The sequence below is a fragment of the Pongo abelii genome, chromosome 1, assembly GCF_028885655.2.
Source record: "Pongo abelii isolate AG06213 chromosome 1, NHGRI_mPonAbe1-v2.0_pri, whole genome shotgun sequence".
Taxonomy (NCBI): domain Eukaryota; kingdom Metazoa; phylum Chordata; class Mammalia; order Primates; family Hominidae; genus Pongo; species Pongo abelii.
In genome coordinates this window covers 178,079,567-178,099,248 of record NC_071985.2, presented here as the reverse complement: position 1 = coordinate 178,099,248, position 19,682 = coordinate 178,079,567, and the positions used below count along the sequence as shown (strand labels likewise).

Genomic DNA, 19,682 nt, shown 5'->3' with positions numbered 1-19,682 from the left:
AAAATAGAGATTGAGCAGGAAGACCAAACAAAGCTGGGAAATAAGGCTATATTTTAAAGAGGCCTAATGAAAAATAAACTGGCAAACCAACAAAAGAACTGTTTTCCAGGACTGAATTCTAAATGAATTTGTATTATTGCCACAATGATTGGTTTCATGACACTTTTATACTCTGCTAAGCTAAAAACTGTTGATTTGGTTTCTTCACTTACTCTATGTGTTTATAAATATTTTTCTTCTTAAGTGAAACATGACATACATATAGGAACATACATAAATACTAAGTGTATACAGAGCTTGATGAATTTTTACTCATGCTCACAAGCAAGAGAAGAGGGTCTCCCATTTTTGTGACTCTGGCAAACCTACACAGAGAATTCTTATGGTTATTTCTTACTCAGTGTTCTCATTACTGTCTCTTTGTAATCAGTACCTGAACTGCTGAGTCTGTTTCGAATTCCAGCAGGACACAGGGAATTACTTTCTTTAATTGGCTGGCTACTCCCAACAAGATCAAGCCGTCCTGCAGCTGCAGCCCATGACAATCTCATGAAGCAAGCCACAGTAGAAGTGAAATCACTTACTTCCATCGTCTAAAGAATGGAACAAGTTATTATGAGAAAAAGCAATACTTGAACACATGCCCTGACATCTACAACCTTCTTACAGGTCTCAGTTTCATAAACCTCCTTTCCCTCCAAGGTCATCCAGAAGGAGGGCCTTTCTCAAGCTGCCATCCTGCTCAAGGGCTTTCAATCTCTCTTTTTTATCTGTAAAACAGATTGATCTTCCTGCTGTGGCTTCAAATTACGCTTTACCAATTTTTTCACTTTCTCCCTTTCCCACATACTATGACCTCGTGACCTCCCATAAGCTCTGGTATTGTCTCTAGTTTGCATATGTGCTCCCTTTTGCTTGAACAAATCTCCTTTCTCCAGCTTTCTAAGTACTTATCTCTGTATATCTAATCCTCATCTGTTCTTCAAGGCCTAGCTCAAATGCCATCTATAACATAAAAATCACCCATCACAGCCACAGGTGAAGGAAATTATTTTACCTACTTTGAAGACACACAGAATGCTTTGTCTTGTAGTTTTATAACACTTGATACTTTCTACCTGGAATTATAGTTATTTCTACCCTAGTGATCTCTTTTTAAGTCACCACAAATTTCTTGAAGGCAATATTCATGTCTTAATCATTTTTATATCCCCATAGCACCTCTTCCTAAACAGGACATTCTGAATAAGAGGTACTAAAATGTCCTGAATACACAAATCACTTACTTGTATTGCAACTCGAGCAGCAGGGATGATTTCCTCAACCCTAATAGAAGACCTATCAGACACTGACAACTGTCGGTAGGATGACTTTTCTGGGGTACCACATAAGGACATCTGTCTGCTTGTCTGCCGGCTGACATTTCGGAATGGGCGGGAAGAAAGTGCTTCTATGCCATCTTTGGTGAGGTCTTCATCTAATAACGTGGGCATTGTTTGTCCGACAAGTAAAAATCTTAAAAAGACACAGCTAGACTTATTCTGAGTCCATTCATACTATTTAAAAACATGATTTGAGAAGAAATAGTCAAGTATTGCCTGGTGAGACTAATGCAATATATTCACATACCTTGCAAGCTGTAGACAGATGGAATAAACACCCTGCCTTGTTTCATAGTCTACTTCTGATGGGATGGAGTCTCTCTGCATGACATTTACAACCAAACTTCAAAAAGAAGAAAAAAAGGCAGGTTATTAAAGACTTCTATTTTCTTCATTTTAAATTTTCCATAAGTAATCAGTCATCAATATTATCAATTACTTAGTTTCTACACGATTGTCATAAAAAGAGCCTACATATATCTATCATAATAATTTCCTGTGATACCTATAAGCTTCCTAACTATTCTCCCTGCTTCTGCTCTTGACTCTCCACCTTCCAAACCTATTTTCAAAAGACCCATCAGGGTGATCCTTGGAAAATTTAACTCAGATCATGGCACTCCTCTGCACAAAAACCTTCAATGGTTTCCTATTTCCTATGCTGCAAAACAGCAGTCTTCACAGTAGCCTACAAGATCCTTCATAACTTGACCTCTGGTATCTCTGCAATGTCATGTCCCAGACCTCTGTCTCATTTGAGAATGGGAAACACTGCCTCATTCACTCTGCCCCAACCACACTGGCCTCCTGTGGCCTCTGCCGGCATCAGGCAGGTCCCCACGCATGGGTGTGCGCTGGCTGCTCCTCTGAAAAGCTTTCTCCTGGGTCTTGCTCCCTTATCTCCTTCAGGTGTTTGCTAGATGTCACCCCAGTGAAGCTTTTCCTGATCACCCTACTGAAAACCACAGCCCCCGAATCCCTGCTTCCTTCTTTATTTTTCTCTACAGCTCTCCTCACCATCTGACACATACTTTTACTTAGGTTAATTGTCTCCCCCTCTAGACTGTAAGCTTCATGAGGATGTGGATTTTGGTCTAATCTACTCACTGCTCTGTTCTCATTGCTTAGAACAATATCTGGTACATGAATTAAATGACATACACACATAAGCCAAATGTTTAATGCCTTTATTTTGACAGCCCTGTAAATGGCTGAGTGATGTGAAAGGAGTTTTTACTAAAAACACCTCTACAGTGTGGAATACAGAATAAAGCTACACATGTGTGCCAGACCTTCTACAGTACTAGGGAATCCTTTTTGCCATCATTTCCCTGTTTCCCATCCCCTTGACCTCCTCAAGGTCCCTACCCAGCTTCTCTGTGCCAGACCTCCCCTCAGGAATTCCTTCAACCATCCTCTGCTCATGTTTTGAGCTGGTGTCCATGCCTTCCTCACCCAGAGGAAATGGTATGCCTACTTCTTTCTAGAGAAAAGCTGCTTCCAACTGCAGTACAAGTTGGCCCCATCATTTACCCCTTTTTCTTTTATCTTTATTCTTTTCTCCTTCATTGGTCCCTTTTAGTTAACCTATGAAGAGTCTTCCACAAGCTAAAATCAAAACAGAAAAACCAACTTTCCCCTCAGTTATTTTTGTCTTCAATTTACTGTCACCCTTTTTTTCTTACTCATCTGAAAGGAGAGATCTCTATGCCCTGATGCCATCTTCCTGCCTTACACTTGCCACTCAGCTCTGACAGCTGGATTATGCCCTCATGGTTTTACTCACACGCTCCCAAATCTCTCATGCCATTCTCCACTTTTCTAACAAGCACCCTATCCAATCCAAACCATCTACTTCACATGACTCAGAAGGACCTTGTATACAATCAAACTTATTTCTCTTGCTTTCCTTTGTTCCTTCCATCTCTCTCTGTGTTTATTTCTCATACTGACTAATGACTCACCATTTCCCCACTCTACCAAGCTAGAAACCACAGGGCCATTTTATAAATGTCCCCACCCTCTACCTAGTCATAAATGTCATTCTGTCACTGCCCTTTATCTCCTCTCTGGATACTGTCAGCTCTCAGTCTACCCTTCCTCCAGTCTCTCTCACTTCCCTTCGTCCTCTTCACTGCTGCCAGAGTAATTGTTCCAGGTAATTCTCGGCTTAGAAACTGCCTGTTATTTCATGGACTACAAGACAACACTCATATTCCCCAATGAGACCCTTCTTGACATGTTTCTCTCCTTCATCCTTTGCTTGAACACCAGGCAACTGAGGTTCCCAAGACAGGCGATGCGTCTTCATGCTCTCACTCACCCTTCCTTCCATTCCAGCTTGTAGTGCCCTTTCCCTCCTTATTTACCTAGAGGATTTCTAGGTAAATAATTTCCCAATTCCTAGCTCAATGGTCATTTTCTGTGAATCATTTCCTAACCTTATGACCCTAAGCAAATTCAACCAATTTAACCACTACTTTCTCACCCCTCCTCCTCACAAGTACTTTTTATATATGCCTCTGTTTTAACACCTTTTTTTTTTTTGAGATAGGATCTTGTTCTGTTGCCAGGGTGGAGTGCACTGGTGCAATTACTGCTCACTGCAACCTACACCTCCTGGGCTCAAGTGATCCTCCCACCTCAGTGTCCCAAGTAGTTGGGACCACAGGTGCATGTCATCACACTCAGCTATTTTTTTATTTTTATTTTTAGTAGACATGAGGTCTCACTATGTTGCCCCGGATGATCTCAAACTCTTGGGCTCAAGCAATCCTCCTGCCTCAGCCCCTGAAAGTGTTGGGATTACAGGCATGAACCACCATGCCTGGCCTGTTTTAATACTTACAGTATAGTTACCTAGCTGTTTGTTATTCTTTGCTAAACCATCAGCTGCCTCTCAAAGGCAGAGATAATATCTAATTTATCTTTGCATCCCCAGCACTAATACCTTGCACAATATGGATTTACAGCGATCAAATTCACCTTATTTCAAACTGACATGAGACACAAAAGAAAAAGATACAGCCTCCTTGCTTCTACTCTTCTTGAAAACTTCCTCCACTACCAGAGGGGAAAGAGACATGCTTCCATACATTTTTCAAATAATCAGAAGTTATAAAATGATTTAAAATATTTTAAAGGACTGAAACATCATTCCTTCTTATAATAACTCTCACAATGAGTCATATGATACCTTGTAGGAATAAGCAAGACTTTGCAGGGCAAATTAACTAAAATAACTAATTCATTTTCGGCAACTCATGTAACATTACATTGAAACTCTAACCTCAAACCGCCAGCTTTGAGGAAGTTTTCACAGAAGGATTTGGCACAGCTTCTGGCCATGTCATCATCAGCTGTTGGCATGAGTTTGGAGCTTAGAACCTAGGAAACAGATAAGCACAATTATTCATCTACACATTTTCAGCAGAAATTACTCCTTTACTAAATAAAACATTCAGACAACTTGAGTTAGAATCTCTTTAAATGTTGCACACTGTTTTTCCCCCAGAAATATGTAGAAGCTGATGTTTCACGATAAAATAATCACATTTTCCCTATTCTATTTACTTTGGAAGAAAAATCCTTCCATTCTAGAGAAAGCTGGTGTGTTCTTTTCATGAAACTGGCAAACATGAAAGTCTCAGACCCTCAGGCTTAGATAAGAACAGATAATTTCATGTAATATGCTAGATATATTCTTTAGAAAGATATACACCAAAGTTTTATAAAACAGCCCATATATTAAAAATGCAAGATGAGTTCCCCAATAATAACTCTAACTCCTATTTATTGAACATCTACAATGTATCAGGCATATGTGTTTTACTTTATAGGTGAGAGAACTGAGACCTGAAAGGTTAAGTAGATTAAGTGACTGCTCACCTGAGGTCACATGGTTAGAATTCAAATCCAGATGTGTCTCATTCTAACACTCATGCCCTTCTATGACGCCGCAATGTCTACACCTAAAGTGGAGTTCAACTGAATACTTTGGTTGGGCAGAATTTCACATAAATAACCATGCTATAGCCAAGACTACAAATCTAGTTCACATTCTAGTTTTACCTAGCTGAGAGACCTTAGGCATACAATGCTCCCTTTTGTCCTAGTTTTCTCATCACTAAGTGAGCACAGTAATTGCCTTTACAGGAAGATTGAAGGATTAAATACGACAGCACAAGCTTTAAGGTGCTTAGCATAAGCATCAGCACAAAACAAGTACTCAATAAACAACTGCTTATTTAGTTATGATTTAAAAATAAAGACTCACATTGCCTCAGTCTTAAACTAGAGGTAGTTCAAGATCATTTTCTAGTCTTAAAAAATCTGCTTCTATGAACCCATGAGTTTTATGAGTTTAGAACTTAATGTGGGATTTTGTTAAAGATGTCTTCTTCCTAGGTTGCTCTGCAGAAACAGGCCCACCAACCTGGGATAATGAGCATTACACGGGAGAAAAGGAACCTGTGCTCTTCTAAGCCCTTCAAATATATATAGCTCTTCGTCTACATGGACACTCCGACCCCACCTGCCTCATGCTTAATGGACAACAATTTAGTGAACTGACAGGTTTCTTTAAAGACAAGGAAATATTCACTTTGAAGTTTCCTAGCAGGTAAACAAAAGTTAATGAACAAATTGCAAAGAAATTAACCTTTTAGCTGACAGCAAAATAAGAGCTTTTGGGAGTGTTAGGTTTCCAACTATTTTGTGTACCTAAAGCAAAACAAAAAATATCAAAGGAATTCACACTTACTCAGAAGTCTTAAAATGATACCAGAGGTATTTTACCACTGCAGTGCTATGGCTCTAAGATAATGGAATTTAGATAGTTGATGACAAGCTAGACCCATTGTTGGACCATTCTGTTTTTCTATTAAATGTAGGTGTTAAAAATTACATTTGAACTTTTTGGAGATAATCATTCAAAAACAAACGACAGATCTGGCAGGAATCACAAGATGCAAATTCTTTAGGCTTAAATGGGCTAAAAATTCCTAGGCAATTTTCTGTTTTGGAATACTGCATATATTTTATTTTTTTGACATCTGTTTATTAAACAGGGTGAACATTAAGTTAGTATTTTCACTTTGAATAAGCCTCCTCAGTATGCACGAAAATGTAAAATACAATCTAAATAGAAAGCACTTTGGTACTCCATGCTGTTGTTATAACTTACTACTACACTGAATGCTACTACATTTCATAAAGTTAATTCTTAAACACAAGGATGACTCAACCTCGAAAGTGGTTTCCATGCTGAATACTGCATATATTTTTAAATGTCCATACTAAATAAGGACATGCTTAATTTTTAAAATATTTGCTAAATATTTTTTCTTTTTAGACCAACATGTCTTTTCACAAGAATGATTAAGGCAAATATGAAATGTCATCACACCTTGAAGCAATAAGATATTGCTTGTATGAAAAGTTATCACATCATACAAGCAACAAGTGGAGTGGGAAAATGAAGGACTATAATTATATGCTCCCAATTAGATTGTCACATGAAATGAAACTTGGAAAAAATGCAGGTACCCTCTTAAAATTTTTGACTTTTGTGTACTTAAGATACATGATATAATAATTAAGATTACTTAGGCACTGATATGGATTCTATTCTTTAGTGCCTGGATATAACTTCCTAAGACAAAGCAAAATCATTCAGGGCTTTATTTTCTTCAGACCAAGAGTGGTATGAGGGTCTGACCTATCACTCTCCAAGAGCAGAACTGATTCTAGTTGGTCACTTTCCCATAGTGCTTTGTTTACACTCTGCCATCCAGACTCAGCATATCCAGCTTCCATATGTCTTACTCCTAAGATCTTGGAGTGAATATCTTGTTTTTTTCAACTCTGTTCCCTTAACTACCACCGTGACTTGTAGACAGTAAACAATTAAATGTATTAAAGCTTCTTTTGGGGAGGCTAATTACAACGAACTGAGTGTTTGTATTCCCCTAAAATTCCTATTTTGGAAGTGAAGTCACAGTGAGATGGTACCATCTATGAACCAGGAGGCCAGCCCACACCAGACACCGTATCTGCCAGTGCCTTGATCTTGGACTCCCTAGCCACTCCAACTATGAGAAATAAATGCTTGCAGTTTAAGCCATCCAGTCTATGGTGATTTGTTATAGCAGCCCAAATGGGCTAAGGTAGTAATAAAAATAATCTTTCGCATATTCAAAGGCAAAAAACTTTCAATTTATAATCTATTTCTTAAAACTAATTTTCAACCAATCATCACATAACAGAAACCTATTTACTTATTTCTGACATCTGAAAGCATGAATCGATAAATCCAAATAGACCTATCAAAATGAAATGGAAAGAAATTAGGTTTCTTACTTCTAAGTTGTAGAGCACTCTGAAGGTAGACATTCCCGGGGCAAAAGATCGAAACAGACTTTCTAAAATTGAACTGGCACTTGGCTGGTGCTGTTGCTTTGATGACAGGGATGGAGATTTTGAGGACTGAGAACTTGATTCAGACAGCAATGTTTTCTAAGTTTAAGAGAATAAAAAAGACATAAACTACTTAAAAGGACAAATTAAAGAGAAACAGATCTTAGTACACGTCCTAATATTCTTTCCCTCTTTAATATAAGCCACACCAATGCTATTTTCTAAAAATTAACTTCATAAAACCACACCACTCTGTAACTATTAAAACATCAAACTTCATCATACAAATTCTAAATGTTCAATAAGATTCAAATACTACGTGAATGCTTTTGAGCATGTATTCTAAGCAACACCTGAGAAGGTCATTTTAATTGGTTTCTGTGTTTAAAATTTGTATCTCTAAATACTGATAATAAAATTATACGACTGCTAAAGTGGTAGGCTTGAAAAATTTGTTAAGCTAATACTAGTGATATATTTTATAATTACATTAGTTTTATCCTTTAATGTATAAGCAATAAGTGACATGACTGAGCTGATCTAAATTTCTACCACTAAATTATAAAATAGAAAATATAGTTCTAACAACTTTTTCTACATGAATTTATTCTGAGAACATAATTAAACAATATTATAGATAAGACACAATTTCAATATATAGATAAATCTCTTAAGGAACAACAATCTAACAATTAACAAAAATGAACTTTAAATATCAACTGTGAAAAAATTAAATGAGAATCCATTTATATAAGCAACTCAGACATACACAACAATCAGATACAAAGAGGCATCATGGCTAATGAAAAACGTCTCAATTGAATCACAACTAGAGTCTGATCTGGGACAAGTAACTTCATCCCTCTGAGCTTCGGTTTCCTAATATATAACATGAGAGGTGGAAAGGTAGATGATATTAAAGGCTCTTCCAGTTCTGAAACCTGATGTCATTATTGACTTTATATAGATACTTTAAAAGTCAACATTAAGTTCTGATTTACATTTATAGCAAAGGTATTTCTCTCTCTCTCTCTTTTTTTTTTGAGACAGGGTCTTGCTTTGTTGCCCAGGCCAGAGTGCAGTGTGTAATCTTGGCTCACTGCAGCCTCAACCTCTTGGGTTCAAGCTATCCTCCTACCTCAGCCTCCTGAGTAGCTGGGTCTACAGGTACGTGCCATCACACCAGCTAATTTTTTTATTTGTAGAGATGGGGTCACCCTACATTGCCCAGGCTGGTCTTGAACTCTGGGGCTCAAGCCATCCTCTCACCTCAGCCTCCCAAAGTGTTGGAATTACAGGCGTGAGCCACTGCACTGGGCTGGCGAAGGTATTTTTCAAAAAAAGAAAAAATATTATAGGAAAGATGGTATCATATGACCTTGATGTGATTTCAGGTTGTATTTTCACTCACTGAATTGTGATATAAAATTGCCATGCTAGTTAAAAAATACTCATACCTTTCTTCCTAAAGAATCAAGTTGATCAAGGGCTTCCTGAATGGCTGGATCAGTGGGTATCAAGAGCAGAAGCTTCCGTACTCGTAGAGTTATCCTAAAGTTTTTCAAATACAAATTTTTTCATATAAGCCATAGTTTAATTCAACAAAGTCCATTAGTATGGAATATAAAGTAAAATGCATTTCAAGTGAAAAGTTACTTGGCTCCCTAATGTTAGTAACTTTCTCTCTGCCAAGTCTCACAAACATTTATATTTACCTTGGCTCTTCCAGATTGGCGAGCTGATAAAGCATGTCAAATACATTACATACGAGAGCCATCACTACACCAGGGAGGGATTTCTCCTGATGGAAAAAAGCAAAATAGAAATTCAGATTTACAAAAGAACGTTCTCCTTTCCTAATCAAACTTACAAACAATCAAAATACTAGTTCTGAAAGGCTGGTCACTGTAAAGCTTGAGGGAAGCACAGTGCTCGTCCGTACTGAAGAACACCACATGGTAACATATTAGATGAGGGATCACTACCTTCTAGCGTGTATTACTTGCTCTCCCTTCTCCTGGCCACCTGCTAGTGAAGGGACTAAGGTGCCAAAAGGCAGGCACAGTAGAAGAGAGGTAAAGCAGAGGGCATGTGTAATTAATATAATGGAGAGTAGGCACCACTGAGCTAATGACTGCTCCCCAGTAGAGAACAGGGGGAGTGATGTGAAAACAAAAGTAGTGTGTTTATGTATCGACATTCACACACAACAATAAATACATATAATTTAAGTTGAGAAAAAGAAGTTACCATGTTTTTTTCCCAAAGATCAGAAAAGACAAAATGGTTATAACTGCATAAAAGAGATTCAGATATGATTAAAGCACTATTTTCTGGTTATAAGGAATAAGAAATCGGACATCATTACACAATGTATTTACAAGTGGGAAGATTTTTAATAAATTCAGGATAAATGTGAGATAGTTAAAAATTATTAAACTTGAAGATACTATGTACATTGTTTTTGTTACTCAGCTGCTATAATATCATTCTGAGTGGGATTTCTTTTTAAAATTCTTGTTATACATGAAATGTAATTTTTTAAAAAATTGAGATGGGGGTCTCACTATGTTAGCCAGGTTGGTCTTGAACTCCTGGCCTCCAACAATCCTCCTGCCTCAGCCTCCCAAACTACTAGGATTACAGGCATGAGCCACCACACCCAGTCTTCAAATACAGTTAACTCTGACAACCCCACAATACCAACACAGGCTGAGTATCCCTAATTCAAAAATCTGAAATGTGAAATTCTCCAAAATCGGAAACTTTCTGAGTGCCAACATGACACCACAAGTGGAAAATTCCATGCCTGACCTCATGTAACCGATCTCAGTCAAAATCTTGTTTCATGCACAAAATTATTTAAGATGTTGTATAAAATTACCTTCAGGCTGTGTATATAAGGTGTATATGAAACATAAATGAATTTAGTGTTTGGATTTGGGTCCCATCCTCAAGATATCTCATTATGTATATGCAAATATTCTAAAATCCTAAGGACTACTCAACTTGCACTAAACTTGAAGAGTTCTTTGATCTCTCTAGTAAGGTTTATGCTCTGTAAATTAAAAAGATGCAGTCACACAAAGTCTTACATTTGGAATTAAAGAAATACATATAATAACCATAGGGGAAAATACATATAATAACCATAGGGGAAAAAAACTCTGTATGTCTTTTAAATACCTTTACTTTACATTAGCTTGCTTTCTAGACTATAAAAGCCTAAAAAGCAGAACAGTCTTATGCAGCTTTGGACACCTGGAGTCCTAACACAGAGCAGGTACAAAATAAACTAATTCATGAAGTCATTGAAATATTGATTGAGTACCTATCATGTTCTAGGCACTGTTTTAGGTGTCGAGGATGCAGCAGTGAACAAAACAGAAGAAAATCTGCTCTCATGGAGCTTACATTTTATTGGGAGAGAGAGATAAACAAGATAAATAAAATATATAGTATGCTAAAGAAAAAATACAGTAGGGAAGGGAAATAAAAAGAAATACAGGGGTAGGAAAGAGGCTGAAAATCTAGACAAGACAGTCAGAGAAGGCTCACTGAGAATATGAGTAAAAGCTGAAGAAAGTGAGAGTGAGCCACCTGCGTATCAGGAAAGAACAGTTTAGGCACAGGGAAGAGCAAGTTCACAGACCATGCTATCTGAGGACCAACATGGAGGCCAGTGAGGCTGGAGTGGTGAGAGGAGAAGCTCAGAGGAGACAACCTTGCAGAGGCTCCGGGGGACACATTAGGAAGGCCCTGAAGGTCCCAGTAAAGACTGGCTCTTATTCTGAGTGAGACAGGAGCCACTCGGGCCGAGTGGTACAATCTGACTTATGTTTAGTAAGATCCTGGGCCACTGGGTGCCCTGTAGAGAAGAGACTGAACTGGTGTAAGAGCAGAAACTGTGAGAGCAGTTAGGGCACTACTAAAACATGCCAGGTGAGGCATGGTGATTGCCTAGACTGGTGTGCAAGCTGTGAATGCAGAAAAAAGTAGCTGGATTCTCGATGGATTCTGAAGGTGGAGTCAAGAATTTGCTCACGGACATGGGTGTGAAAGAAAGAACCCAATGATTCTGGCCTGAGCCAACTAGAAGACTGGAGATGCCATCATTTGAGATACAACAAGGCTGTGGGAAGAAGAGATTTAGGGTGGGAGTGAGGTAGTGGGGAAAAGGAGCTCAATTTGGGATAAATTAGGATTGGGGTGCCTAGTAGACACTTAAGAGATGTTAAGTGGATGGATCCATTTATTTCAGGTTAAAACTGGAAATGTAACATGGAAGTTAGCAATGTACATACAATAGGCAGAGACTGGAGACTGGGTAAGATTATTAAGGGAATGACTGTAGACAGAGGAGAGGTCCAAAGACTGGGCCAGGGAACTTCTCAGTACAGAGATCAGGGAGATGAAGAGAAATTGGAAAGGAGACCAAAAAACAAAAAACCAACCAAATAAAAAACCAAACAGGCAGAGAGGCAGTGGAAAGTCACACCAAGTCCTGAAAGCCAAGTGAAGAGTGTTCCAAGGGGGAAGCGATCACACGTATCAGCTTCAATGAAATGTCAAGAAGATGAGGACTAAGAGGTGGAGGTGACAGACCAACTTGAAAAGAGGCTAACTCTTATCAACAGAGACCAAGAGAGGATGGCAAAAGAAAAACTGGAAACAAGTTTAGACAACTCTTTCAAGGAGCTTTGCTGATTCTGGAAGGAAAATGGGGCAGTAACTGAAGGTGTAAGTGGGATGAAGAGTTTTCTTAAGATGGAAGAAATAACACAACATGCTTGAACACTAATGAATCCCAGCATTTGTTATACAGTTTGGAAGAGTCAGAACAAAAAGACAGTGACTGTTAAGTTCTTGTTTTTAAATTGAAATTGATCACCCAGTACCTGCTCCATGGCATATGAAGAACTAAAAACCCCACTGCTGCTGCTGCTGGAGCTGGTTGAAGAATCTGCTGAACTCCCAGATGGGGTCCCACTGCCAGAAGTCTTCACTGTAAGGATTTGTTCATCAGAAAAACCCAGTTGGTGGAGTAGCTTTTGATCTTTATTCACTGTCAGCTGCAAAAAGTGGTTTCTTAATTATTGAGAGGAAAAGGAAGAGTAAATTATTCCTATCAGGCTAAATATTTATATTATATCATTTATTATTCATCAAAACTGCTATTTAAACCTACCAGGCTATCATTTGTAAATATCTGTATATTATCCACAGGACAGCACAACTGCTTGGCTATTTTCCACCGGACACTCCCTATGGTTTCATTACTGTGAGCCTGTAAAATAAAATTAAACATGTTGTGAGAGAATTCATTTATTTATTCATTTAAACAACTGTGAGTGAACATCTACTAGGTACTGGGCACTGTTCTAGAAGCTGGGAACACAGCAGAAAACATAAAGACAAGAACCCCCGCCCTCGTGAGGCTTCCCTTCTGCTAGAATTATGTTCCATTCTACACTCCACCTCCTCTCCATCAAGCGTGGAATGAGACCACAAGCCCTTCTTCCACTGCAGCGTTGTCCACTCTTTCCCTTTCTCACTGTGCTCCCCTCACACCACCCACCTTGCTTGCCTTTATACCTGTTCTTCCATTTGCCTGGAATGTTCTCCCAAGCAAATGTCATTTACCCTGTCACTTTACTCAAGTTTGTGCTCAAATGTCACCACCTCAGAGAGATCTTCCCTGTCCACCCTTACCTAAAATATTTTGTGTATTCCTATCTTATCACCCTCCTCATCAATGTATCCTGCTTTATTCTTATTTGTTCTTTACAATACTTACCACCGCCTGACATTATATATTTATTTATATATCTGCTTGTACCCCACAGTTTCATTTCAGGTCTTTATTCTACATTTGTTTACCAAACTACCTTTAGAATGATTATTCATGCAGCTAACTCAATCAAGACTGCTTTATGAAAATAATAAGACAACATGAAAATGGCTATAGTTCTTAATGTAAACCTACCTCGACAGTGAAGTTATCTTTGGTAGACTCATAGGTAACATTAAGAGTTAAAAGATGTCCATGAAATGAGGCACCATGAGGTAGAATAGTTCGTGGAACAGAGTAAAAATCCTTAAAAAACGAGTAAGTCAAGTCAGATGGACAGCACCACTGATAAACACATCAAAAATACATACCTATGTATATATGATGAATGAAGATGCTTTTTTAAGAAAAGAAAGGCTAACTGGGTGTGGTGGTGTGTGCTAAACTCCCAGCTACTAGAAAGGCTGAGGTGGGAAGATCGCTTGAGTCCAGCCTAAGCAACATACATCTTAAAAAAAGGAAGTGTCTTACCTCTATAGTGATCACATAGCGCTCTGCCAGAAGCAGCAATCTCTCAATTATTACAAGTTTAGTGGATCTACAGATTAAAAAAAAAAAAGTATTAAAATGTATTTGAAGTGAGTTACTGATCTGAGCTCAATTCTAGTCTGTTTCACCAAAACCACAATAACAGTTAGCACTCACTGGCCGAAGACTGAAATTTGCAAAGATTAAATTTCCCTTTTACCCAACGGAGAGGTGGTTCTACAAGCTCACAGCTGTAGCATACAGATGGAATAAGGGAGAAGCCTGTACCTCCCCATGTTTCCTTTCCTTTTCTTTCTTCTTTTCATTTGTTTAAACAGTTATTCCATAAATGGAGGACCTGGGTTTCTAGGCCTATCTGTCCATTAATTTATCAAGAATGAAATCAGTGAGTCTGACTTTCATTAATCTTATAACTAAAATATGACATACAATTCTGTGAACACATGAAATCTGACAAAGTTCTGAACTGTCTGAGAATTAGAAGGCAAATGCAAATCAGTAAGTATGACACAAACAAAAGTTGCTATCTGAAAATGAGATGTGAGGTCTCTTTTGGTTGAAGACTTATGGAATCTTACTTATCATGTGAAATAATCAGACTGCAATATTCATCAGCTTATATAGTCATAGCCCCATACTTTATTAAAGAGAACATTACATGTATTAACATTAAGAAATGAAAATCCAAGTCCCCTTAATTTAAACATTTTCTATTCCAGAGAGTCTAGATATTTCAAAGAGGTATATTTCTAAAACTGAAAAGAGGTACTACCATTTTCTAACAATTGGTCTGGTATGCTGATTAGCAGTACCAAAAATTTCACTCTAAAAACAGCTGGTTAAACACATTTTAGCAGTTCTGTTAAATATACTTAACAGAGTTCTAAATTATTCCAGTCTATGGGCAAGAACTAGAACTTGAAATTCAGATGAAAAATTTTTGGAAAATATCTAAGTCCATAATAAGTGAGTGAACTATTTTTTAATTATGCCTCAATAATGAATTAAATCACAGACAGTATTATGAAATACTGTACAGATGACAGAAACCCCCCCACCCCAAGTTGGAACAATTATGGATACTGAAAAGTTCTTTCCAAACTAGTCAAATGAGATAAACTACAATGTTCTGGTTCCAATTACACTTTGAAACTACATATTCTTATTAACCCTATTTAGAGTTTATAATATTTTAAAATTATTATGTGGTTTTTCTCTGTAGTCCACCAAATATGAAATGATTCCAAATAAAAAGCACTTAGTAAAGAGAAAAAAACAAAAAGCATACTCATTTAAAGAAGTAGGAGTTTGGACATCCTAACCCAATAGCACATAAATATACTTACATTCTAATTTATCAGATAAATGAACCATTAAGGAACTGAGTCATAGAGATGGGCTACATCTTACAAACACATAATTGGGAATTCTTAATACACATTTTAAATGAAAGTCTATTTGAGAAATACTTCCAAGAATGTGGGAATGTGAAAGTCATGTTAGTGTTCTTATCATGAGTTGAATCTATCATTACTTCTGCCATTTAAAAAAGAAGTCTGAGAAAGCTGAGTTTATTGGCTTCCTTCATATTAACAAAGTATAGTGACACAGTACTCAACTCATTTTAAAAAAGAAGAATGGAGGAAAGGACTCATTGCCTTGATTCCCCTTTTCAAAGGAAGGCTTTAACAAGCAAAGGAATATCCCGTTGTGAATAAGAATAGTCATTCTAGAGTAGAGAAAGACTCTATGAGTACCCATCACTAGAGGGCAGCAGCAGAGTGAGGTAGGGAGAGCAAGCCCTTCTCAGAGCACTCGCCAGTTTTCTGGGAAACAATGATGTGGTGTTGCTTACCAGTAGAGGCTCATAAAAAACCCACAAAAGTATTTTAGTTACTTCCATCTAATGTTCCAAATTATGCATGGTTTCTCCTATATCTCCTATTCATGAAATCTGAGTTTAGTGTCTGCTGTAGTTCTCTGATATCAGAGAACTACAGCAGACACTAAACTCAAGATTTCATCAATATCTGAAAACTCAAAAAACAGCAATGTGATTAAGAGACAATGTCAGTTTAAAGTTTTAAACATTTGGGGATAAAGTTCTCACTAAAAATTATTTTGAAAAATACTTTTATTATTTGAATAATATTTTAGTGACTAAGATTATATTATAATGCATACTTTTAATTAATCATCTTCCACTTCATTCTGCTTACCCTATTAATGCCCTGAGTTTGACTATTCAAGGAGAAAAGCTATATCTAAGTAAATATTTTTAACTTGAAAAAAAGTAGTCTTCATACAACGTATGTGTATTCCATTCTAAACAGTAAGTTATTCATACTACATAGAATAAAAGTAAAATGAATCAAATAAAAACTAAAACAAGAAGACCTGTCCACCAGGTAGAAGGATAGGGACAGGGCAGTACTCGGGTGGTGCTGGTGATGACCTACACACAGAACTTCCAAAGAGACACTGATTCAGGGATGTATGATGGGGAACATGTAATTCTCAGGATTATGACAGCTTGCAAAAATTATGATATAAAATGAGGAAATCAATAATTGAGAAACCTACATAAAAAATACCAATCATTTTAAAAAACTGACACGTGTGTTGTGTATTTTTCACTTCTGATCACTTACCTATAAGGAGACTGAACTGAGGTTGCTACAGTTGGCATGGCAGTTGCTGTAAGCATTTTTGTTGCTCTGGTCACAGCATGTGTTAGAGTGGGGCCACCAAGTGCTGAACTGGCTGCCTAAAAAATACCAAACAGTCATTCTCTATCAGGGTTTCTCAACCTGGACTCTAGTGACATTCTGGACAGGATAATTTGCTGTTGCAGAGGGCTGCCTGGGCATCCACTGTAGGATGTTTAACAGGATCCCTGGCCTCTACCTACTTAGGGACCAGTAGGATGCTTCTGGTTGGACAACCAAAAATGTCTCCAGATATTACCAAACGACCCCCAGAGGCAAAATAAGCCCCAGCTGAGAACTAGTGCCCTACATATGTTAACACTTACATGGGACCTCATAAGGGGTATTCGAATACTTGAATATTTTTTTATAATGACATATTTGGATAAAAGTCACAATTAGGGAAATACTGTACATATTCTAGCACATACTTATCACCAGAAAGCTTAACTTACTGGAATTGGGAGGCAGTAGCATTTTATGCTTTTGGAACATTTTTGATTAGACGTAAAACTTAAGCATATCAACTGAATATGAATGTTTAAGGCTTTAACCGTCATGGTGGAAATAAAAGAGATAGATACATGTGAGATACCATTACACAGCAGGCTTCTAATGGACAAAGACAACCAACACCACTTACTACTAATTGTCTTGCTGTGGCCTTTAATAACATTTATGGTATAACTAGGTGAAACGCATGAAGAAAAACAAGAAAAGAAGCAGTGCTCGTATAAAATACGTGAAGAGAAAAAGAATAAAAAGATTCTATTACAAATATGGAATGCCTATTTTCTGAAGATAGTTCCTATACGCCAAAAGGGGAGGAAGGTGGATGGAGTGGGGAAGACAGGTGATGAGAAGGAGAAAAGATTTCCTATAGAGTACACTTGTATACTGGGCAAACATCTGTTCCCTATGCCACAATATGGTACTGTTGATAAATTCTTCAATAGGATCTAGCCACAAACATCAACATTATAAATTATCTAAAAATATAAAATTATAAAAGGAAAAAAAGCATTTACCTCAAAGAGATGTTAAATAAAATTTGCTACTCACTTCTAATCTTGTGTAGCAATCAGCAATGAATTTCTTATGTAAAGATACTGAATCCTGAAAGAGTATATGGAAATTACAATGAGTCCTTGACATTTAGTTGTAATAATTATTCAGGACAAAATATCAAAATAAAGAAGCCAATTTTTGGTCATGCCAAGGATCACAGCTTATCACTAAAATATACATATAATTTTCTGCTTTTTTGTATATGGATAACTTCTTTCCTTAGATACCTACCTTCTTTAATCTAGGATTCAGATTAATGTAACTATAGTTTATGATTAGCTGAATAGCTTCATTAGCAATCTCTTCATCAGGTGATTCCATGGCTATTTTCCAAATGAAATCCATTCCTATCAATTCCAGCTTTTCTACATACTGTTCAAAAGAAAAAAAATTAAATTATAAAGCATATCAAGATCACAAAGTTACAAAACCACAGATAATTATTTTGTTACATCATGAGTCCACACCTCTTCAGTTCAATATGAATTAAGGCTGCAAAACCTCAGCTATATGAAAATAATATTATACTGATATGAAACTTTAAAAAGCAACCAACCACAGAAGCACTGGGCAAATTCCACGGGAACCAGGATAGGTATAGAGATATCTCTTCAGACATCCCTAGACCCAAACTGGACACACAGCCCGACAGGCTACTGAAGCAGAAATAGAGCAGGAGTGAGACGGACACCATCTTCAGAAGCTTTTCTTCAAAAGGAAACAGTCAAGCCAGAAGTGGTCACTAATTCTTGGGGCTCGATCTGGTCTTTCTAAAGCTCAGTAGGAAACAGCAGGACCCAGGGCTTGTAAGATCTTGTAAAAATTCTTACCACCCAGGAAGCCATGTCCTGAATAAAAAGGACTTGGAAAAAGAGTTAATAAGCCTTTTTTTTTTTTAAAGGAGCATGTGTAAATATAAACATAAGCTGTACATCCTCGTTTTCCTGCCTCACTGTCTATTCCTCAATTTTTCTCCCCAAATCCCTGCCATTGTGATCCCAGGACGAAGACTGTGCTTGCTTTTTTAGGTACATGTGAATTGCTGGATCTGAGGAGTTCGAAGCTTAGGTGAACTATCCCTGCTCTGCATTCATGTGGCCACAGGAGGCCACTGGCTGTCCCTAAATCAGCCAGAAACAGAGAGATGTGAGGAGAGAGTAGTGTCCTCCCAGGTAGCTGGTGAGGCATGGTAGTGCAGGTAGGAGCCTCCCTTACACTAGGAGAAGCTCTGTCATCAACATAGAAGCTGGCAGTCAAGGAGATGCTATTCTTTACCAAAAAAAATCCACGTTCTCTCTCAATTATAACACTTTTTTTTTTTTTTTGCTGAATATCAAGTTATACTAGATTATCCAAACTATCTAGATTTGAGAATAACGTACTTACCAACTGAGCTCCTTGTCTTTTCAATCGATGATCACAAAGATTCACATTTTCAAAAAAAGTTTTAAATAAGTTAAAACCTGTAATTATAGAATGCCAAATAAATTCATGTACTCTATGTAACACAGATAATCAATGAAAAGACTCAAAGTGGATCAAGAACTGAAACCATAAGACTCTTGGCATTGGTTTCTTAGATATGGTACCAAAGCAGAAGCAACAAAAGAAAATATTAGTAAATCGGATATAATCAAAATTAAGTGCTTCACATGACACTAACAAGAAAGTGAAAAGACAACTCACATAATGGAAGAAAATACTTGCAAATAAACTATCTGATAAGGAGCTAGTATCCAGAATATATAAAGAACTCTTACAACTCAA

The 19,682-nt window shown here is 37.4% G+C and overlaps 1 protein-coding gene across 6 annotated transcripts in view; it reads right to left on the bottom strand.

Moving 5' to 3' along the window:
- The window catches only part of USP24 (ubiquitin specific peptidase 24), a 147,482-nt gene that overhangs the window by 57,320 nt on the left and 70,480 nt on the right, over positions 1-19,682 (bottom strand). For all 6 annotated transcript variants that reach the window (XM_063712227.1, XM_009249820.3, XM_063712228.1 and 3 more), the window contains 15 exons: positions 19,302-19,378; positions 18,147-18,287; positions 17,910-17,963; positions 16,791-16,906; positions 14,122-14,188; positions 13,786-13,896; positions 12,988-13,086; positions 12,698-12,871; positions 9,515-9,600; positions 9,257-9,350; positions 7,743-7,898; positions 4,672-4,769; positions 1,630-1,725; positions 1,287-1,515; positions 434-593 (listed from right to left, as the gene is read on the bottom strand). In XM_063712227.1, coding sequence (XP_063568297.1) covers positions 434-593; positions 1,287-1,515; positions 1,630-1,725; positions 4,672-4,769; positions 7,743-7,898; positions 9,257-9,350; positions 9,515-9,600; positions 12,698-12,871; positions 12,988-13,086; positions 13,786-13,896; positions 14,122-14,188; positions 16,791-16,906; positions 17,910-17,963; positions 18,147-18,287; positions 19,302-19,378 — 1,758 coding nt within the window. The remainder of the gene's footprint in view (positions 1-433; positions 594-1,286; positions 1,516-1,629; positions 1,726-4,671; positions 4,770-7,742; positions 7,899-9,256; positions 9,351-9,514; positions 9,601-12,697; positions 12,872-12,987; positions 13,087-13,785; positions 13,897-14,121; positions 14,189-16,790; positions 16,907-17,909; positions 17,964-18,146; positions 18,288-19,301; positions 19,379-19,682) is intronic.